The 22,753-nt window shown below is 37.3% G+C and overlaps 3 protein-coding genes and 1 long non-coding RNA gene across 4 annotated transcripts; all 4 read left to right on the top strand.

Annotated features, from left to right (window-relative positions):
* The first annotated feature begins 963 nt into the window (after positions 1-963).
* LOC118348391 lies at positions 964-2,397 on the top strand. The gene is made up of 3 exons (XR_004801486.1): positions 964-1,062; positions 2,129-2,200; positions 2,281-2,397. It is a non-coding gene; the product is annotated as an uncharacterized LOC118348391 (long non-coding RNA).
* Positions 2,398-2,507: 110 nt separating this feature from the next.
* On the top strand, positions 2,508-3,680 carry LOC118348428 (protein FAR1-RELATED SEQUENCE 5-like). Its single transcript, XM_035690051.1, has one exon. The coding sequence runs from the start codon at positions 2,508-2,510 to the stop codon at positions 3,678-3,680; it is 1,173 nt and encodes a 390-aa protein (XP_035545944.1).
* Positions 3,681-4,631: 951 nt separating this feature from the next.
* LOC108988865 lies at positions 4,632-6,476 on the top strand. Its single transcript, XM_035689918.1, has 5 exons — positions 4,632-4,832; positions 4,945-5,031; positions 5,145-5,210; positions 5,290-5,364; positions 6,412-6,476. Exons 1-4 carry the CDS (start codon positions 4,659-4,661, stop codon positions 5,329-5,331), a joined length of 369 nt encoding a protein of 122 aa, XP_035545811.1. The 5' UTR covers positions 4,632-4,658; the 3' UTR covers positions 5,332-5,364; positions 6,412-6,476.
* A 10,557-nt stretch (positions 6,477-17,033) lies between these two features.
* Positions 17,034-21,940, top strand: LOC109018285 (protein FAR1-RELATED SEQUENCE 5-like). Its single transcript, XM_035690050.1, has 5 exons — positions 17,034-17,075; positions 19,198-19,552; positions 19,700-20,463; positions 21,668-21,721; positions 21,818-21,940. The coding sequence occupies exons 1-5, from the start codon at positions 17,034-17,036 to the stop codon at positions 21,938-21,940; spliced, it is 1,338 nt and encodes a 445-aa protein (XP_035545943.1).
* The last annotated feature ends 813 nt before the right edge of the window (positions 21,941-22,753 follow it).

The following is a 22,753-nucleotide window of genomic DNA, read 5'->3' as shown; positions in this document are numbered from 1 at the left end:
AGGGAGACAAACCTTGCAGTAGGCCGCGCATTTTTTATGACCCTGCTTGCCCTAAGGGAGCCAACAGCATTCCCATAACCCTTCTACTACGCCTGCTTCCGGAGATCATTGGGAGACTCGGCAACCTCCAACTCCATTGTACATATTTTATCTTGAGGACATTATCGGTCAAGGGTACCCAGGACCTGGACTCGTTGGTAGATCCCAACTTCTTCGAAATGATTCCTTACATCTTTCGAGGCTTCTTTCCTAACTCATTATTCGAGAAATTTGGGTCATTGTCCTCCTCATCTTCGGCTTCCAACAACTTCATTGAAATATTATATGTCATTAAGGAAAGGCGTGCCCCAAGTAATCCCGAGGGCACAGTGGAGAGTGTCGAAGTTGCCGCTGACCTGCCTACTCCCAGGGAATGAGTTGCGACCCCTGCCGAGGAAGTTCCCTCTATTGTTGATAAGACCTGGTGTGGGGGGTGGCGTTCCCCTCAAAAGATGCACTCACGTCTGATGCTGCCCTTAATGAGGGTGCACTTGTGGCTGCTGTTCATAAGAATTCAAGCAACATATTTAATATTAGAAACATGATTTCCTCTTATATCTATAAATATTTAAAATATTCACATTATAAATATATATAAATCACTTCTTTTAGGTACAGTCGAGAAGCGTAAACGGCGCACAGTCGGCTCAAAAGAAATTTTTTTTTTTTTTTCCACGTCAATTAAAAAAAAAATGAAGAATGGCAACGCGGGAAGATGAAAACAGCAGCGTCTTCTCCAAGCTATGGCTGTCTGAATGTTTTTCTTTGAGTTCATGTTCTGAGTTTGCGGTGCGGAGAAAGTTTCAATATTTTGCTTTGCTTGTTGAAAGAAAGTGGGAAATATACTGGGAATCATCATCGATTTGATTATTTTCTTCCGAAATATTCTTCTACCGAAAATCTTCGGCATCGTCGTCTCACGGTGTGGGTCTTCGGCATCATCGTCTCACGGTGTGGGTCGTCGTCTTCCTCTTCACAGTACTCTACCGTGTTGGTCTTCGTCTTCTTCATCTTCACCGTGTGGTAAGAATCTCTCTTTTTTGGATTGTGCTTTGAATGTAATGGATGAATATCCTCTGTTTTGAAGCTCTGTTTTGAAGCTCTGTTCTGAAGCTTGATACTGTTAGGATCATATCTCTCCATCCTTGTTTTCTTGCTTTTGTTAAGCATGAAAATTAAATCTGCATAGTGAATAACTCCCATGAAGAAAGAGAGAGTTCTTGATGCAAGGGTAGCATTTACTCCCGACCACGGACATATTTCAGGCATCAAATGCTAATTTTTATCCTCAAAATTCTACATAGTTTAAGCTGCATACTAGACACTCGAAAGTAGTTATCTTAGAATGATTAGTGCAGAAAGGTATTACAAGATTGTAGAGCACAGTTAGGCTTCGAAGGAAAAGGGATTTTAGTTTTTACCGCCATCATAATCATCTGAGCCTTGCATCAATTTTTGTGATTTACATGAAAATCCACTACCTGGCAGAATTCATTTGATTTTAACATGAATGGTCCTCGGACCAAATGGCACCTCTTCTCCCCATAAACAAAGGGTGGCAGGTGGGTAACTGGTTCCATCCTTTATGTGTTGTAAGTTGTTTACCTCTTGAAACAAACTTTTGATTCAATCATTTATGTGCCATCAAAATCTTCTACATGTGATACAGAATGTATATAGATATTTTCTCCAATTTTTATTATTAACGAGTTACATTATTTAAATTAATTGGTTAGGTAAATTATGTATTTAAATCTTGTAGTCGTAACATTTAAACCACTCATAACCACTCTTTTAGTTTGATAGTGGAGAGATATTTCTAACACTATACTAATAATGTTAGTATAGGTTTAAAAAAAAAATAAGAAGAGAAATTTGTGCTTATGCATGTTATGGAAGCAGAATATGCATGCAATAATTATTAACTTGTTCCTGCTATGGTTGTCTGCATGAAATAATTAGTTCTAGAAGTAAATTAAATGTTTGAATTGTTGCAAAAAGTTGAAAGAAGCCGCTATTTTTCAAAGATGTTGAATTCTTTGAACTTTTTTCCTCCTATAAAAAAGGTTGTACAATTTTTTTAATGCAGCATGTGAGCATGGAAAAAGGGAAGGAAAACCCATCTCTGTCAACACCATGTAGCTCAAATCCCTCTACTGCGGTATGTTATATGCATCTTAATATTTGTTCAGACTTTGTCAACCTTGTATTTGCTAATTATCATTATTATTGTTATGTTAGGAAATCCCAACAACTGCTCCAAACTTTCCAAATTACATGCACGGTTACGGACCAGGGCCTGCATGGTCACCGGCTTTTATCACATATCCAAATGCATACCAATGTCCAAGCAACATTGTTATGGTGATGCAACTTCATTGTTGTTGTTGTATTTTTTTTTTCCTTTTTTTTGGAAGTTTAATTGCTTTTTTTCTTAGCAGAATACTGGTTATCCATTTCAATATGGAATGAGACCTCCGACTCCTCCCATGGCTACAAGCTCCGGAACAACCGAAAGAATCGAAGAGGATACACCCGGGTGTAGGGAAACTGAAGAGGATACACCCGGGTGTAGGGAAACTGAAGCGCCATGTTCCTCCTCTATGGTTCATGAACAAGGTGAAGATGATAGGCCAGAGTCAGGAGAAAGTGGTTATGGCACTGCTGAGACACCTTCGTTAGACCGAATGGATGAGCCTGATATAATTGAGGAGCCAAAAGCGGGGATGGAGTTTGATTCTGTTGAGGAATTAATGAGTTATTATAAACTATATACTAAGAAATGCGGGTTTGGATCTATGACTCAAAGGAGTGAAAGGGATGACGAAGGGAGTGTCAGATATGTGACTATTGGTTGCGCCCGTGGGGGGAAAGCGAGGAATAGGACAATGAATGTCGCCAAACCACGACCGACAGGAAAGACTGACTGTAAGGCAAGGATTAATGCCTTAAAAGTTAGGGGAAAGATGCAGTTGACCACAGTTAATAATACCCACAATCACGGGCTGAGTCTACAGAAATCTCGTTTCTTCCGATGTAACCACGAAATTAGTGAGACTGTAAAAATGGTATTAGATACTAACGACCTAGCTGGCATTCGAATGAATAAGAGTTTTGGATCTCTTGTTGTGGGTGCGGGAGGATTTGAGAACCTGCCATTTTTGGAAAAAGATTGTCGCAATTACATCGATAAGGCAAGACATCTACGACTTGGAGCAGGTGGTGCTGGAGCGCTTCGAGACTATTTTTGTAGGATGCAGTACAAGAACCCCGGATTCTTTGCCTTGATGGATTTAGATGATGATGGTAGGTTAAAGAATGTCTTTTGGGCAGATCCACGCAGTAGAGCAGCTTATCAAGATTTTGGTGACGTGGTAACATTTGACACCACGTACTTGACAAACAGATACGGGATGCCCTTTGCACCCTTTGTTGGTGTAAACCATCATGGGCAGTCGATTCTTTTGGGAGCAGGGTTAATTTCCAGTGAGGACACAGAGACTTTTATATGGTTATTTCAGGCTTGGCTGCAGTGTATGGATGGTATAGCCCCACCAGCTATTATTACTAACCAAGACAGAGTAATGAAAAATGCAATAGCCATTGTATTTCCAGAAAGCCAACATAGATTTTGCCTCTAGCATATACTGAAAAAAGTCCCCGAGAAGCTTGGCTCTCATCGTGCCTACAAAAGTGGCCTGAAAACTCAACTGATGAAATATGTGTATGACAGTCAAACTATTGAAGAGTTTGAGAAATGGTGGGAAGAGTTAATTAGCACATACAGTTTGCAAGAGAATGTCTGGTTGCAAAGTTTGTACGTCGAGCACACACATTGGGTACCGGTATTTCTGAAGGAGTATTTTTGGGCTGGCATGAGTACAACACAACGGAGCGAAAGTATGAATGCTTTTTTCGACGGATATGTTCATGCGAAGACAAACTTGAAGGAGTTTGTTGACCAATTTGACAATGCATTGAAAAAGAAAATCGAGAATGAAATCAGTTTGGACTTCCACTCATTTAGCGTTACAATTCCATGCATATCTAGATCACCAATCGAGAAGAGATTCCAAGAGTTGTACACAAATGTAAAATTCAGGGAAGTTCAGCAGCAAGTTATGGGTGTGCTCGATATGGATCCATCTCTACTTAGAAGGGATGGATCCAAGAAGACCTACCTGGTAGAAGATGAAATTTCTGTTGAGGAGTTCACGAAACATGTTACATATTATGTGGACTTTAATGAGGAAAATTGCAACGTTAAGTGTTCATGTGGGTTATTTCAAATGAAGGGGATACTGTGTAGGCATGTCTTGGCCATATTGAAATGTAACGGGATAAAGTACTTGCCAGATAGGTACATTTTAGATCGATGGAGGAAAGATATCAAACGGAGATACACGTTAATCCAGAGTACCTATGACACAGGAAATCAACGGGAAGATACTAATAGATATTCAAGTCTGATGAATATTTGTTATCGGATGATTACTCATGCAGCGACTTCAAAAGAGTATACTGAAGACGCAAGTAAGAAGTTATATGCAATGATTGATTTATATCATGGCAATCAAGAACCCCCTTCAATGACCAAAACGGATTCCAATGTTGGTTTAATGACAAAGGACACAACTACAGTTGGTAGTTCGCAGAAAGTACTCAGTCCACGAGTTGTGCGCGGAAAAGGCAGACCCCCATCTCTGAGGAGAGCATCCAGAATGGAGCAAGAAATACGGAAGGTTAAAGCGAGGACGAAGAAAGCAAATGTAAAGGGATCCAAACGTAAAGAGGTTCGATAGGGTTAATAATAAGAATATTTGCCACATGCATGTTTATTTGGGTTGATTTATTTATGCAAATATTGTGCTGATATAGAGTTTTTACTTGTTACTTGACCATTAGCGAGATGGCGAAGATACGCCATCTCATAACACGAGTCGGAATTTATTTGGCCCATCTGAGATAGTTGATGCTGAAGGAAACGTGCAGGTATAGATAATTTTCTTGCAAACTTGCTGCCTTACTTTGGAAAATTTCTGTGCAAACATTCATTGTTAGACTTACATTTGACATATTTTTTTTTCGTACCTATGTATGACTAGACTATTCCAGTCAGCTCAGCTTTTGACATTAGTGGATTCCAAAATATGGTTGGGAGTCAAGAAAGTGTAATACTTCTAAACATTTTATATTTTTAATATCACCGGTATTGATGTCACATTAATATTTGCTATTTATTATTTACAGATGCAACTTGGAGTGGATGGATCACAACCTTTGCCCAAATGATTTGAGTGGAGTGAATTTTAATTCCTGCTAAAGGTATTTGTTGAAACTTTATAGCTTATGACATATTTTTCTGGTATATGCATGAGAAGTATACCATGCAAAATCCCCTCAGTTTTTACTCTAGCACACCACTAGGCAATTAAATATGCTTGTATTGAATGTCGATAAGTTATCAAAAATGTGACAGAAAAGCATATTTTGATATAGGCTGGCATATAACTGGAAGTTATATTTGCAAAATGTGCATAGCTGGAACAAACTTGCATATTTTGATAGATATATATATAGCTGGAAGTCATAGTTTGATATAGGCTGGCATATAACTGGAAGTTATATTTGCAAAATGTGCATAGCTGGAAGACAAGCATATTTTGACAGATATATATAGCTGGAAGTCATAGTTGCACACTGTGTTGGGCTGGAAGACAAGCAAGTCATAGTTAAGAATTGCATGTACCGATTTTCTTGTAGCTAGAATTGAAGAAAGAAAAGATAGGAAGAAAAAGGTTGCATGATGGGGGGTGGGGGAAGAGCATTGGAATGGAGAAGATTCTTGTATAAAGACAGGGGTCGTCCGATACTAATAATCATATTTCTTTCCCCTTGAACACCAAAAAAAAAAAAAAAATTGAGTGGAGTGAAGTAGACCATACTGATGAAAAGCTCAACCGATAGAGAGATAGAGAGGGGGGGGGGCTTAGTTGGTTGGAATGGAGAAGATTCTTGTATAAAGACAGGGGTCGTCCGATACTAATCATCATATTTCTTTCCCCTTTAACACCAAAATGTGCATAGCTGGAAGACAAACTCGCATACTAATCATCATATTTGAGTCTGAAAGCAACCCACATAGAGAGAGAGAGAGAGAGAGAGAGAGAGAGAGAGAGAGAGAGAGAGAGAGGCATAGATATTTCGAACTGTGCTTTTAGGGGCTTTTCTATTATGAGGGTACATGGTATGAATTGGCACTAGGATCTTAACTCTTTTGCCATGAAAAGATGCAAAGTTTTTGTATTCATTCAGTTTTGCCTCTCAAACTTGCGTGTCATTTTTTTCATGCCTATTTGTTCAAGTTCACAGCCTAAGATTGAAGATGGCTGGGATCCAAACACCATGAGGATGATTTGTGGGATTCCATAGCTGCCCCTGCTCCTAGTACATAAGTGGAAGTTGTAATTATTTTTGTGGGGAAAGTTTGCATTTTTGTAGATACATTTTTATGGGAAGAAAGAATGACACAAGTGGAAGTTGTAATTATTTTTGTGGGGAAGTTTGCATTTTTGTAGATACATTTTTGTGGGAAGAAAGTATTCCAAGTTGAATATGTATTTATATTTTGAAATCCCTGGACAGAAATGTTGAAGATGCAATCCCTGGACAGAAATGTTGAAGATGCAACACACTAGTATTTTGTATTTATATTTTGAAATCCCTGCCCTGCCAAAATTGTATGTACATTCTTGTGGGAAGAAAGTCATTTTTGTATTTTTTTTTTTTTGTAATTTATTGTGCTGATGTTTCCCACTTTGCCTATTCTACATGGCAGTAAGAAGTTATAATTTGCTGGGATATTATACTACTGGACGTAGGCCATGTAGCGGATTCTAGAGTTGAATGGAGTTTATGCTCCACTGGGATATCACTACCTGCGTATGCACCAGAAACTTGTATGCACAAGTTTTGGCTCTTTACACGTTTATTTTGAAGATGATGACACTAGCTGCTTCTCCAAGTTTATACTCACAAGTTTATGAAAAAGTACCTAGAAGAAGTGCAAGTTTATTAACCAAGTCCTTATGGCTGAACAGAGAAGAGAAAGTCCAGATTAATGACCAATAAAATTCTTAGACATGTAAACCAATAATCATCATATTTCTGACTTCTCCAAATATACAATATAAGTGTACATTGAGACAACCATCTTGTGAGGTGATGGTAATAATATACAAATCACCTTCCAAAAGCTCTTTTATAACACTTAAACTGCTGTTCTCTAAGCTATTTACAACACTTACACTACAAATTCAGACTATTGTAACATAAACCACTACAAATTCAACAAGTAACAACAAACAACTATCACAAAACCCCAATACAGTCGAGGTAGCATGCGTGAACGCCTTAGGAGAGCTTCTCTCTCAACAAGGACCGACTCCTTTTTTCGAACCTCGTCATTCCAACTGGCTAGCAACATCTCTCTCTTCTCGATCTCATCTACTATTTTACGGACTTGAATCTCCCTCCTTTCGACATCGATGAGTCTCTTCTCGAGCTCTTCCTCTTTCTTTAAGAGTTAGTTCCGAGTCGATGTATTGATTACTATCAGCCCACTTAAAATATTTGCAATATGGTAATCCCTAATATAAAATATTGTTAGGTACGTAATATTAATCAACATATTACTACAACTTACATTACAAGAGTAGTATTTACCTTCGTGTTATACTTTGGACACCCTAAGAAGGGTCGTCCTGGATTTTTTTTAGTATTTGAATATCTCAATGTAGTTTCAATATTACAGAAGCACGATGGTTTCACTGACGGTGAAGAAGACAGTGATGATGAGGACATTCTAACATCAACCAGAATCAGGCGAGTTGAAAAGTAAAACAAAAGCAAAGAACAGACAAGATAAAATAATGCATAATATATAAGGAAACCAAAATAGTATGTACTTGCCTTCCACCTGGACCAGATAGGGGCGAGTATCTTCCTTGTTAGAAATGCATTACTGTGGGCATAAAATTCATTAAAGAAATTTGTTAGAAGCTGCAACTACAACAGAAAATTTGCAAAAACAGCTCAGTTATTTATTTATTGGAATTAAAAATAAAAAAATAAAAAATAAAAGAGGATAAAACTGATGAAATGTGGCTGCCACTCAATAAGTATAATGTTGTGCGTAAAGTTGTGCGTACTTGTAGCAATAATCAATGTAAGGTATCAATAATAAGTATTCCAAAGGAGATTACTCATAGCAATAATCAATAGTATCAATGTTGCATGTACAACAAACGGGGGTAATTATCATGATTTTTATAAGTTCTAATGTCTCTGGGTGTTGAAAGCATTTCTGTACTATGCTTTCCATGCCTATATATTATAAAAAGTAGTATTTGATTTGCTGTTTGCATACAGACACCTTTTGAAGTTCATTCTAATTTCTAGTCGAACTCTTTTAAAATATAATCTGCCCAGAAAAAGATAAATATGTATAAACATAGCTTTTGCTTGTATATATAAACATAAAATCTATAAAAGAAAATTTGTATGTTTGTTTGTTTGTTAATCTCTGGTGTGTGTTAAATGTGTCCTGTCTCTCCTTTTGTTATGTGTTGTGTCCAGCGTATTTTCAATGAGCTCTTGCTTGTTTCAGTTTTGTGTTGTATTGGTCAGTCGCTTGGTGAAGTGTGTTGTTTCTTGTTTCAGAAAATTTGAGATGATATATTTTTCTTGTTTTGGACAGTTACTTCTCGATATGATAGCTCTTGTATATGTCCCATATACTTGGGCTCTTGCCTATTCTTATGGTTAATGAATCGGGAGAGATGAGAGGGAGTTTTTTTCCTTGGTAGGAACTAAATAGGTGGGAAGTGGTTTTAATGAATTGAATGAGATGGAGTTGATAATGTTGACCCCGGTTGCCCTAAGCACCCCAAAATGATTGATCATATTCATTTTCCTAAATATCTTAGAAATCATATATGTATTCAGATATTTTGGCTCAAATCTTTAGAATTAGGAATACGATTTCAATCTTGTGTACAAAATGAATAGCTGTGGTATTTAACTTCAATCTTAACTAACTATAATCCTAGCTTCCTTGATAACTTAAACTTTTTACTGGTAGAGGAGCTTTGATTATTTTTTTATTTTTTTGTGATATATTATTGCAAATTCTATCATTACTAGTGAAGGTACTAGTGAAGATGCTTGCGTGTAGATACTAATACTACTTCTGGAATTACTAGTGAAGGTATTAGTGAACATGCTTGCATGTAACTGGAATTAAATGGATTCCTTCTTCTAATCAATGCTTTGATCAGTAACTGAGATGGTCCAATTTAAAACATAGTTGCAAATGTTAGAAAAGGGCTAAGGCCAACGCCCAATAACAGATATGTAGCACTGGTAGACAGGCTAATCGATCTACTATACATTTACAATTCTACCACAATGAACACAAACATGAATCTGTAAAGCTACTAATTCCTTGACTATCGGCAAAGAGTGTTATATTTCCAATATCCCTCTGCCGAAGAGCCCTTATTAGCATTTCAACAAGGGCCTTACCAAGACCTTGTCCCTGAATGATAAAACACTATTAGACGAATATTGTTTCTAATTGTTACACTCAAATGATGCTTAGGTGCATGAAGACATGGGGCCCAACTCCAAGAATGCCCTTAATTTGTCATCAATGAATCAGAAACAAAACTGTAGCACCAGAATGATACTGTGCAGGGATTCAAAACATTAGAGTAGTCGTGATTTGAATCAAGAGAAAGAACCTAAAAAACCCTAACAATTTGTACATAAAAAAAAAAAAAAATCACACATTTCGTATATAAAAAAATCCTAACAGAAAATTAATAGAAAATATACCCATTTAAATTGTGGTAGTAGACATCGGAAATGAAACTGCGTGCTAGAAGTGGAGCTGCGTACCGGAGATTCGAAAGGGGCTTTTTTGGGAAGGAAAGTTAGGGTTTTTCGGGATGAAGGGGAATGAAAGTTAGGGTTTATCGGGATGAAGGGGAATGAAAGTTAGGAAAGTTAGGGTTTTTCGGTAAGAGAAGTGGATGAGGAAAGGAGGAATCGAAGGCTTCGAGTGGGTGGTCTTCGGCATCAATCTCGAAACTAAGGGAGGCCGTAAGCGGCTGGCTTTTGGAGGGAAGTCGTGGCTTCGAGGGGACACTAAGAAAGCTCTCTCTCGTGAGGAGCAGAGAGGGAGGGAAGTCGAGAAGACGCTCGTGAGGAGCAGAGAGTCGAGAAGAATGATAATAGAGAGAGGGAGGGAAACTTGTTGTCTGAAACACGAGGATGAGGGAAAGCGTTTTTCAAATCAAAACGGGGCGTTTCATTTTTTTGCCACATCAGCAACCGCTTGCGCGGCGCTTCCCCCAGGCTGCACGAAGCATTTTTGTATATAAATATAGAGGCAATATTATAAGAAAATAATGATAACAAAGTTATCCAAGTTTATAATCACGAAATTATCCAGGTTTATATCAGTCATGCCAAACATTATATGAGCTACATTACATAATTTTCAATTGTAGAATTAATCACCCATACGGCGAGTGTGACAAGGATTAAGGTGGATTTGTCAAGTTTTTCACCTTTGTTATTTTATACATTGTTATGTTTTTTTTTCTTACATTTTTGCTTTGTTATGCATTGAATGTCTAGATGATGTAGTTTTGGGCTGGTTTGTTTTGTTTTGTTTTGTTCATAGAATGGTTTTTTATGTTTGTGGTGCATATTAGATGGTGTTTCATGTAAAAAAAAATTTATGTTATGTATTGAATTCCTAGATCGCGGTTTTTTGTTTTTTGTTTTTTGTTCATGTAATTTTGTTTAAGTATTTTACTATTTTCTTTTGTAATTGAAGCCTTTACCTTATTTTCAAATTTCACTTTGAGATTTGTGTTTTTAATACAACTTATTTAGTTTGTATTTTAGTAAAGATGGTAAAAGTATTTATTTTAATATTGTTATATGTTTACTTACACCCAATAAATGTTTTAAATCATTTTTCACAAAATCTACTCTATTTCTGTCTTGCTAAGACTTAAGTTCAAAAGATGGGCTTTATATAGAGCCCATTGCATGAGCCCAAAAGAATGGGCGTAAAAACTATATAAGCTTTAAATATTTAAGGCACTTTGTATAGAACCCATCGTATCAGCCCAAAAAAAAATCCCAAAACATATATGGCCCAATTTTGCTGCCCAAAACCGACTCTACTCCGTTGCCGAAGTCAAATCGATTTTTTGCACTTGTCGGATGCAGAGTCAAAGGTCGATGTCGAATTCCGACAAAATCAGAGTCAAAGTAAAAAACAAAAAAGCCGAATCCAGCTTTGACTTGGTCTGTGCTTAGCCCTAAGCGCTACCACCACCAAGTGGAACTAGACTCCGTGAGGGAATGGTACAACATTGTTGAGTTAGTGAGGTTGAGGTTGCGTTTGGATGTTGAAGTGAGTTAAGTTGAGATGATAAAATATTGTTAGAATATTATTTTTTAATATTATTATTAATTTGGGATTTGAAAAAGTTGAATTGTTTCTTATATTTTATGTTGGGATTTGAAAAAGTTGTAATGATGAGTTGAGATGAATTGAGAGATGTTCAGTAGAGTCTTCCTAACTCACGCAGCAGCATAGCCAACTTGGAGGGGGTTGCCGAACATGTCAGGCTCTATATTTGGATGTTCTTGTTCGAGGTTGAAACTCCCTTTCTGCCACCCGGTTCATGATATTCTTGACTATCTAGGTATGACTCCTGCTCAGATCTTAACCACTAACTGGAGGATCTTTATGATGTCCTGTTGCATCGTATAGAGGCAAGCCCTTGAAGCAATGGGGGAAGAGAGCCCTATGATAACTGCACATAAGTTTTTCCATGTCCACGGCATGAGGAGACCGATGGGAACCAATGATGTTTCAGTTTGCGGACTAGTTATTGGATCATCCACGTGAAGTCGTTGTGTTTGGATGTTGAAGTGAGTTGAGTTGAGTTGAGTTGAGATGATAAAATATTGTTAGAATATTATTTTTTAATATTATTATTATTTTGAGATTTGAAAAAATTGAATTATTTATTATATTTTGTATTGGGATTTGAAAAAGTTGTAATGATGAGTTGAGATAAGTTGAGAGTATTTGAGGAACCAAACGAAGCCTCTGTCTATTCCCAAGTCAAGAATTCGGATTGTAATTTTTTTTTTTCAATTTCTTTTTAGAGCTAATTGGGAATTTCTTGTCGGCAAGGCAGTCCACTGCGAATTTCCTATCAGGGCCTCTTGGAGTCCTATCCTTGACGGTCGCAACTTCAAGGTGACTGCCACTAGGAGGAGATGCCATGCCTGGATCTCATTTACGTGTCAGTCTAGAGGTTGCCATTACCTAGGAGAACATTGAGGGTTTATTGGTCATGCCATACCAGCCGCATACAATGACCCGACAAGTCTCAGGCGCCACGGGTCCAAGGCCCGCCCGCCAATGCAAAAATGAGGCTCCAACTCACTTAGACCCTAAAAGAAAGAGGCCCTTGCACTGAGGGTGACAAACCTTGAGGTAGGCCGCGCGTTCATCGCAACCCCGCTTGGCTTGAGGGAGCCAAGCAACGTTCCTAGGACCCTTCTACTGCTCTTGCTTCAAGAGATCAATGGGATACTAGGCAACGTCCACCTCCGTTGTACGCAAATCGTCTTAAGAACATGATTGGTCAGGGGGCCCAGGACACTTTTCCAATCTCCTTTCCAAACTTATTATTCAAAAAATTTGGGTCGTCATTCTCCTCATCTTTGGCTTCCCGTGACTTCATTGAAATATTAGATGTCAGCGAGAAAAGGCATGAGCCAGCTTGGCGTACCTTCACCAAGCTGGGGAACATCCTCCCCTGTTCTATCTCCTCCGAGTAGAGCCTCACCGAAGTTCCCGTCGAGCCTATGGAGCCTCCTTCTCCCGAGGCAGTTACTCAGGGATTCGCGCCTAGCCTGGAGGCTTCTAACTCCTCTTAGGTGTGCCCATTTCATTTGTCTCTTAAAAGCATTGGTATTGGACTCATCAAATGGCATTGGACTCATCAAATGAGTCTAATGTTTAAAATTTGATGAATCTGGCTCAAAACACATGGCATTGAATTCACCTTTTATGTAAATGTGAAACTTTCAGCTATAGTCGAATCCCCTTTATTGCCAAACTTGATGAACTGCTATTCAACATCTATCGCGTTAGAGTATTTTTGAAAATACTCTTTGGTACGCATGTAACACGTTATGTTTTCCCGCATGTTTCTTATTTTTATCTTCCTTCTCTTTCGGTTTTATCTCTTTTTTTTTTCCGTAAGTTTATTTTTTTCTCTTTTCGTTCACGTCGTGCATGCTCACACACGTTCATCTCCATCCGCTCACACGTCTACTTCTCTAGGGTTTTATTTTCTTGTTCCTCCACTGATATATTTAAATATACGTACGTTTCGACGATGCTTCCGCCGCTGCCCTCCTTCCCGAAACCTTAGCCCAGTATTTTTTGTTTTTCTTCTTCTTCCTCCTCTGTGCAAACCACGCTCACCCTCTAGCTCGGTCACGACCCACGCCGTCCCAGCATCACCGCAGCCTGTCCTCACCCTTTCGGAAAGCACCACGCCAGTTAACCGTAAGCCAGACCACTGCCTTCCCACGCGACACCGTAAGCCAGACCACCGTGAACCACTCCCACCGTTCTGTACACGTCCTCTTACCGCTTGAAGACCAGCAGCCGCGCAGCACCCAGCCACTGCCTCGATCGAACCCAGCCCGAAGCACACGAACCACATCCCGCTCGACGGAAACCACCGTGTGATAGCCACTGCAGGTCCCCTGTTTTTAGCAACCGAAACAGAGCACGTCGAGCCACAGCCCAGCCACCCAAAGCCCCAACTCTCTCCGCGTCGTCATTACCTGCCCAGAAAACACCGGCCGTTGCCACCTCGTGTCCATCTTTCGTTGACCTTCTCGATAAGTCACGGCCTTGTTTTCTCTCGCAGCACCCTGTCCGTCGCGTCTCAGAGTGAGTTTCATCCCTCTCCCTCACGTTTTGCCCGCCCACTTCATATTTCTCTCTCTATCATTTGCAACTGCCCAGGCGCCGCCCTCACCGCCGTCGACCTCAGCCAGTCCCTGCGCCGTCACGCGTTTCCTTCTCAGTGAGTGCCTCGCGTCCCTGTTCTTGCGGTTTTGCACCGAATTTGCGTGAATGCTTTTGCAGTTTACGTGATTTATTTTGCATGGTATTTGAAATGAATTACCGTAATGCCCTTATTGCATATTATATTAATGGGCTTTTATTTTTATTCTGTATTAGTAAACTATTTTTTTTATTTATGATTACCGAAAACTATTTTTAATATGTTATTAAGTGAGGATTTATGTTAAGAGTCAATAATATTGTTGTATTGTTATTTCTACATTTTAAATATATTTTAGTCTTTTTAATAATAGTTATGGTTTATTTTAAAATATTTTGGGATAATTATATTACTTAGTATTTAGTTTCATAAGTTGTTTTCATTAGTAAATTTAGTCATAGTATTAAGTTAGCTTTGACGATTTTAGAAAGTGATGATTGGTAATTTTAGGTTTTGAGGAATTAAATAGATTATTTTATAAGATTAGGATTAAATATCGAAATACGTGATTAATTGAAAATTTATGAGAATTACGTGATTATTTTATAGGTGACGATTAATTATTGTCCGACGTTTTTGAGGTATTTCGAACAAGCTAAGAAGTTCAGGTAAGCGGGGCTCCTATGCTAGACTTTGCATTTAAAATAAAATGAGCTGGGGTTATTTTTGGAAAATAGACATATTTGATGTTGAAAAGAAATTTGAACTGCCTCAGTTATTTGTTCTGCATTACTCATGAGATTCTGTTTAAGAAGAAATTATTTTCTGTCATGACTGGTGTAGACATGAGCTTATTTCTGACATTCTATTTCTGAACTTTGAAAAATAGAGCGAATATGAAATTTGTGCATAAATTATTTTTGTGATATGATTTTTGTTCTGTTCTGAAGATTTTCTGTACTCTGATATGATCTGATGTGATTTCTGAAAACCTCTGGCATAACATTCTGTTTCTGTTTCTGTTCCGTTCTAACCTCACCACGGGTGTAAAATTGTGGCCTCTGTTCGGGTTGGTACCAACTTTTCTGTTTCTGGTGCACCCACTTTGGAAACAAAGTGGTTTTCTGCGTGGTCTTTCCTATGTGCACACTCGGGGCTCCGAGAATGAATAAGGGGAAGATTCACATTCTGTTTCTGCTCGGTTAGCTACCGGGGTTTGCACAACCCTACCACGGGGGTTAAACATGGTATTTGTTCTGATTTGATAAGATAAGATATGATGTTTCAGTTTATGCTATGCCAAAGGGATTTTTGATTATGAATATTTTCGAACTATCGCTCTGACATTTTTGATAACATGTTCTGACGCTGCATTTTGAAACATTATTCTGATTCTGCATTCTGAAATGAAATATTTTGTTCTACATTCCGATTTCTGTAAATGCTCATGTTTACACACTAGTATATGTCCTCTGCTTACTGAGTTGTTGATAACTCACCCCTTATCTCTATAATATTTCAGATGAAATTGATGGTTCAGCTGAGGATCAATATTAGAGTTTATGGAGAAGATTAGCAGTGAATGGTTGTTGGGTAACTCGTGGTATTAGTGTTGATATTGGAAGTTATTTATATTTCTTAAGTTGGCTTCAATGGATTTAGACGGTTTATGGAGACTTATGTTAATGTTTCATTATTTTAGTTTGTTATTTGAGACATGAAGAATAGTTGATTTTATTTGAGTTGCTGGATTGAAAATTGGATAGATGAGTTTATATGGTTTATTTAATTGAAGTATTTACGTGTGATTTGAGGTTTGAGAAAATATATATTCTTGAATTTGGAAGTACTCTAGCCTTGTAAAAGTTGATTATCAGGTCATATGAGTTAACTCTCCGGACCCTCGGGGACGGGGCGTTACAACGCAAATAGTTCTTTCTTCCCTCTCTATTCTGCTTTCTTCCTCTACCTTGAAATCCCCAAATCCCCAATTCTCTTTTCGATTTATCTCCCTTTCTTTCTTCCTGAAATCCCTTTTCGATTCTAGTCTGGTCTGGTCTGGGTTCTTGTAGCTTTCGGCGTAGCCGCTCGTTCTTGGTTGGAGTTCTTTGTGAATTTTCGACACCATCTGCATGTCACTTGTGATTTTCAGTGTTGATTTTCCCCGAGTTCTTTGAGTCCTCTGGATTTCAACACCTGTTTCTAGTTTGGGTTTCACTGGTTTGGGTTTTCGGCACCATCTTCTCAATTTTTTGGTGAGTCCCTTCCTTTTGGCACCTCTGGTACTATTCTCGATGTTTGGGGTGGTATCAAAACTCCCTGCTTTTAGTGCTTCTCGCAACAATTTTTTTTGTGTGATTATTTCCGCTACATCATGTCATACAATAAAGTAGACACGTTTCATATTTGGTTTACTAGTAAAAATTATTCTGCTTGTGGAAGTATTTGTTGGTTTCAAGAATTTTAGATATAACAATTAAGTAGAAGAAATATTAGTAATATGTTTGTTGGATAAAAGAATTGTAAATGTGTTCATAAATTCTATATATGATTGCTGGGTAGAAAAATGGTTGTCAAAATGTGTTCCTTGAATAATTAGATTGAAAAAAAAAATTAATTAAAAAATAATAATTTAAGTATTAAATAAAATTATTAATTAATATATTATTAGTGTAATTGTAAAATATGAAAGAAAAAATAAAAAAAAAATATTATTATTAAAAAAATAATATTATATTATTATTTTGATGAATTCAATGACTAATCTAATGTAGAGTTATGGATAAAGAAGTTTTAGATATATAAAAAATATATACTTTTTATTAAAATTTAAAGATAAATTTAATAAATACAATGCTAATGCTATAAATGGACGAGTCTTTCGACTCATTTGTCGCCAAGATAGCCCCAGTATGTGACTTTGTTACTCACCTAATGTAACTTTATCCTTATTTGTTACAGTAGTGCTATAGGTACACGCCAAGCGTACATTTTGCGTAACCGGCTTATTACGTGGCATTATTATTAAAAAAAAAAACAAAAACAAAAATCGATTCAGACAAATGAAATGCCATCACGAGCACCAAAACCGGATCTAAATCAAAAGAAAAACAACGACCCAGTGCATTGTGAAGAACGAAGGTCTACTTGCTGTCGTCGAACCCATCCCAGAAGAAACTGGGTCGCTGTGCCGTCGAGCCTTCATCTGCGCCGGTGGTCGATTTCTGTGTTTGAGAGAGTGCCGTCGTGGGTAGACTAAGGTTTGATTTTATTTTCCTCTGTTTTATGCTTCTATTTTTCTATATCTTTGAACAAAGGATAGACTGAGAGGTTTGATTGTATTTTCCATTCTTTGATTCTTGAGCGAGGTTTCTCAACCTGGATTACTGTTTATAGAAGCAAAGTGGATGGATTTTTTTTCCCATTTCAGTTCTTTACATTGAAGTTGTGTAATTTTATTTTTCCCCCTTTTGGCTATGGGTTTTGTTCTCACTGCAGTTCTTTTTCCCACTGAAATGCAAGCAAAAATCTGAAAGTTCACATTAAAGTGAGAGGGGACAAATAATTTTTGCACCTGGACTGTAAAGTAAAAGCGAGAGCCACATTTTATTTGTTTTATTTGTGATGTTTTTCACGTACAAGCTAGTGCTTTTGAGTGTGAGGATGCATATAAATATATATTTCATGTTGATTTGGAGAGGAAGAAAGCAAACGCAGCAGGTCCTGAATGGTGTTGATAACATTTGCAATATTAGCTTGGAAATAGAAACAAGTAGTGAAATTAATTGTTATATGCATTTGTAAAAGAAAATAGAATGACCATCCAATCAACATGAAAATCCAGTGTCTCACACGATTCACTCCAGCAATTTTGTTTATTTTAGAGTTTTTCATTCAAGATGGACTAGTTGTATGGCCAGTTTTAATTCCTCTTGTGGAATCATGCAGTTCAATCAACGGGTTCAACATGGAAAAATGGGAAGAACACCCATCGATGCTAATACCATATAACTCAAATCTCCTAATCGCGGTATGTTATATTTATATTTGTAAGACTATGTTGAGTTGATATTTATTTTCAAAATACATAAATAACTTGTATACATGCACGGTTACTATTTCCACAACTCAACAGCAGATTGTGAGCTTGTAAATTAGACTAAAGAGCAATCATAATTCGTAAATCCCTCGTGTTTATTCCACAAAACAATCATAGACAATCCTGATCAAAGTCTTATTAAAAGACTACAACATACAATAATAAAAAGGTCACACACAATGAGAACCAAAACAAATTCTCAAATACTTAGCAAATTACGAACTAAAAAAACATAATTCCTAAGTATCTTTCGCACTATCATATCATTTAGAAAATCCAAGCAAGCCATGCAGAGGACTCTTGAACAGATCTTTTATTTCTAGCTTCCCCAAACATTAATTGTGCCACTAAATCACAAACTTTATTACTTTAAAAATAATAATAAAAAAAAAAGCTAGGCTAAGACCCTTGTCTAATACCATGAACAGCTTAGACTATTACTTTGGAGATTATGCAACTTTACACAAGCATACCTCAATTCTAGTATTTATTTGAGGAATATTGGCAGCATCAAAGTAGTCACCTGCCCGAGCAAGAAGTCTCCCATGTCAACTTAGAGTTAAATTGCACTAGTTGATTAAGGAAAGCAATAAGGAACTACACAAATTTAAAAAATCTACCAACCCAAAATCACATTAACATATTTGAAATTTTGCATGGTGAAAAAGTGCTGCTAAACCAATGAATTTCACTCAACTCGTTTCATCTAACTCAATTCACAAAAGGGTGGCAGCATAATGAAATAAAACTAGAAAAAATGGAAGTAGTCCATTCATCTTTTTTATTTTATTTGTATATTTGTAAGGCCATCAACTTTCATTATTCTTTGAAAATTACATGCACAGTTACTATTTTTTCTTATATTTTTGCTTTTATAAGTTGGCCTTTTTTTATTTTAAGTTTAGAGTTATTAATTTTTCGCTCTTTTTGCAGAATGCTGGTTACCCGACTCCTCTTATGACTACAAGCTCCACAACGAGCAGAAGAGTTGAAAACATAGGGGATGTAGTTGAGGATGGCATTGCCGGGACATCTCAGTTAGAGGATGTAGTTGATGGTGATACGATTGAGGAGCCACAGTCGGGGATGGAATTTAATTCTTTTGAAGAGTTAATGAATTATTATAAGCAGTATGCTAAGAAATGTGGGTTTGGGGTGATGACAAGAATGACTGAGAAGGGGGATGATGAGACTGTTCGATATGTCACCCTTGGTTGTGCCCGTGGTGGGAAGGCCCGGAATAGGATGTTGAATGTCGTCAGACCACGTCTGACAGGAAAAACAAAATGTAAGGCAAAGATTAATGCCTTAAAAGTTGATGGAAAGTTCCGATTAACAACAATTCATAATATTCATAACCACGGCCTGAGTCCAAATAAATCTCGCTTCTTTCGATGTAATAGATAAGTGAGTGACTCCGTAAAAAGAGTCTTAGATATCAACGAAGAAGCTGGCATCCGAATGAATAAGAGTTTTGGATCTCTCGTCTTTGGCACTGGTGGATTTGAGAACCTTCCATTTTTGAAAAAAAATTGTCGAAATTATATCAACAAGGCAAGACATCTACGACTTGGGAAAGGTGGTGCTGGAGCACTTCAAGAGTATTTTTGTAGGATGCAGTGCAAAAATCCTTGTTTCTTTGCACTGATGGATTTGGATGATGAAGGGAGGTTAAAAAATGTCTTCTGGGCAGACCCCCGTAGTAGGAAAGCCTACCAATACTTTGGTGATGTGGTCACATTCGACACTACATACCTGACGAATAGATATGGGATGCCATTTGCACCATTTGTTGGTGTAAACCACCATGGGCAATCAATTCTGTTGGGAGCAAGATTGATTTCTAATGAGAATACGGAAACTTTTGTGTGGTTATTCCAGACCTGGTTGAAGTGTATGGGTGGTATAGCTCCGAAAGCTATTATCACCGATCAGGACAGAGCGATGAAAAATGCAATTGCTGTTATCTTTTCAGAAAGCCGACATCGACTTTGTTTGTGGCATATACTGAAAAAAGTTCCTGAAAAGCTTTCCTCTTATGCTTCCTACAAAAGTGGGATGAAAAATGCATTGTTGAAATGTGTTTATGACGCCCAAAGTGTTGAAGAGTTTGAGAAATCTTGGGATCAGTTAATTACCACTTACAATTTACATGAGAATGCCTGGCTGAAAAGTTTATACACTGAGTGTGAGCATTGGGTGCCGATCTTCTTGAAAGAGTGTTTTTGGGCTGGAATGAGTACAACGCAGCGCAGCGAAAGCATGAATTCTTTTTTCGACGGTTATGTTCATGCTAAAACAAACTTAAAAGAGTTTGTCGACCAGTTTGATAGTGCATTGAAAAAAAAATTTTGAGAATGAAAATAGCGCGGACTTCCACTCATTTAGCGTTACCATTCCATGCATATCTAGATCTCCAATCGAAAAAAAAAATTCCAAGAGTTGTACACAAATGCCAAATTTAGGGAAGTTCAACTGCAACTTACCGGCATTATCAATCTGGATCCAGAGTTACTTAAAAGGGATGGTGCAGTAAAGACTTATCTGGTAGAGGATGAAGTTCGTGTGGAGGAGTTTACTAAGTTGGTTAAGTATTTTGTGGACTTTAGTCAAGAAGATGTAGATGCAAAGTGCTCTTGTGGTTTATTTCAGATGAGGGGTATATTATGCAAGCACATCTTGGCCGTATTTAAATGTAACGGGATAAAATCCCTACCAGAGAAGTACATTTTAGATCGATGGAGGAAGGACATCAAAAGAAGATACACATTAATCCATAGCAGTTATGACGCAGGCGATCAGCGGCCAGATGCTAGCAGATATTCAAATCTATTGAAAATCTGTTATAAAATGATTACTCATGAAGCGGGTTCAAAAAAACATAATGAGGATGCCACACAAAAGTTATATGCTATGATTGACTTATATAGTGAGAATGAAGAACCCCCATCGTTGACCCTCACTGGTTCCAATGTTGATTGCACGACAAATGAGACAACCACAGTGGGTAGTTCAAAGCAAGTACTCAGTCCAGTAGTTGTTAGAGGGAAAGGTAGACCCCATCTCTCAGAAGACATCTAGAATGGAGAAAGAAATGCAGAAAGTTAAAGGAAATACGAAAAAAGCACCAATAAACCGGAAATGTAAACAGGTGCACCTTATTCAATTTTAAATATACATGTTTATGCGGGTTATTTTATTTATGCAAAAGCTAACAAATGGACAATGCTACTTGTTTATTAGAGAGATGAAGGAGATACACCAGTGCCAAACATATGCAGGAATTTATTTGGCCCATCTGAGATAGATATATCCAATGTTGGTTACGTGCAACTATATTATTTTTTTATATTAATATTTGAGTTCTTATATTTATGTATTGATTTTTGTTATTTATGACCAGCATGTTCAAGACAGATTAGTTAATGTAATTGGTGGATCCCAGCTCAGAGAAACAGTAGTTGGGAGTCAAGAAAGTGTAATATTTCTTGACTTTTTAGATTCAATTAGTAACATTGAAATGACACTAATATTTGCATATTAATCCTTACAGATGCAATTTGATTTGGATGGATCACAACCGATGTCGATTGGGTTGGATGGATCACAATCGATGCAAATTGAACTCCATGGATCACAATTGATTCAACCAGGGTTGGGTGGCCAAAAGAACTAATTTACATAATATTTGGATATATAGTTTATGTGGTTGGATATTTAAACATTTTTGTTGAAATTAAATTGGATATGGGGCTGTTGAGCCATGTAATCACTGAATGTAAATTGATTTTTTGTAATCACTTTTTGTAAAATGGGACCTGGATGGATATGAGCCATGTAATTACAACTGGCCAGTTGACTTTTTGTAAATGGCATCCGTAAATGTCACTTTGTAAATGGCATAGGTTAATGCAGGTTACTTCTGGTAATTATATTTCAGTAAATGGCATCCGTAAATGTCACTATTGCACTAGCACCAACCTCGAGAGGTGTCTGGCAATAATTTTATCGTGGAAAGGCAGCAATTTCATCTTGCTGTCTGCAGCCTGTGGTTCATACAAAATATGCACTATTACTGTCACAAAATTTTGCACATACATTTTGGGGTCCTTTAGCCATAGTCTAAAGTCGTGTGAAAAGCAAGTATGTTCGTATAATAGTTCAGGGCAGGGTATGCCTATTCTTATTAATACTTTACTTATAAAAAAAAAAAAAATTGTTCAGGGCAGGGTAACGAGAGCAAGTGTCCAGTGGTTTTGAGATAAAATACATGCTTTTTTCCTTGCTTAGTAACTGAAACACTGTCCTGCTTGACTAAAAGTTAAATGTTGCTTAATAACTACAAGTCATTAACATAAAAATATCAAACACGGTAGCTTCATCCAGTTTCTTCCACAACTCATTAATATAAAAATAAAAATACAAAAATGACTTACACTTTGAAAATATTCTGAGTGTCTTAATCTACATAATCATACTAATCCTAAGT

This window comes from Juglans regia, chromosome 5 (genome assembly GCF_001411555.2).
Source record: "Juglans regia cultivar Chandler chromosome 5, Walnut 2.0, whole genome shotgun sequence".
Taxonomy (NCBI): Eukaryota; Viridiplantae; Streptophyta; class Magnoliopsida; order Fagales; family Juglandaceae; genus Juglans; species Juglans regia.
Note: the sequence above shows the minus strand (reverse complement) of the source record. Positions and strands in the feature narration are given on the sequence as shown.

What these genes read in the sequence shown, in the direction of transcription:
- LOC118348428 (XM_035690051.1), top strand. Translation starts at nt 2,508, where the DNA reads ATGAGACCTCCGACTCCTCCCATGGCTACAAGCTCCGGAACAACCGAA.
- LOC108988865 (XM_035689918.1), top strand. Translation starts at nt 4,659, where the DNA reads ATGACAAAGGACACAACTACAGTTGGTAGTTCGCAGAAAGTACTCAGT. An exon ending in AGGGATCCAAACGTAAAGAG is followed by an intron (nt 4,833 to 4,944) that starts GTTCGATAGGGT and finishes CTTGACCATTAG; the next exon opens with CGAGATGGCGAAGATACGCC. An exon ending in TGGTTGGGAGTCAAGAAAGT is followed by an intron (nt 5,211 to 5,289) that starts GTAATACTTCTA and finishes TATTATTTACAG; the next exon opens with ATGCAACTTGGAGTGGATGG.
- LOC109018285 (XM_035690050.1), top strand. Translation starts at nt 17,034, where the DNA reads ATGGACGAGTCTTTCGACTCATTTGTCGCCAAGATAGCCCCA. An exon ending in ACACTGAGTGTGAGCATTGG is followed by an intron (nt 20,464 to 21,667) that starts GTGCCGATCTTC and finishes ATTTATGACCAG; the next exon opens with CATGTTCAAGACAGATTAGT. An exon ending in GATCCCAGCTCAGAGAAACA is followed by an intron (nt 21,722 to 21,817) that starts GTAGTTGGGAGT and finishes TAATCCTTACAG; the next exon opens with ATGCAATTTGATTTGGATGG.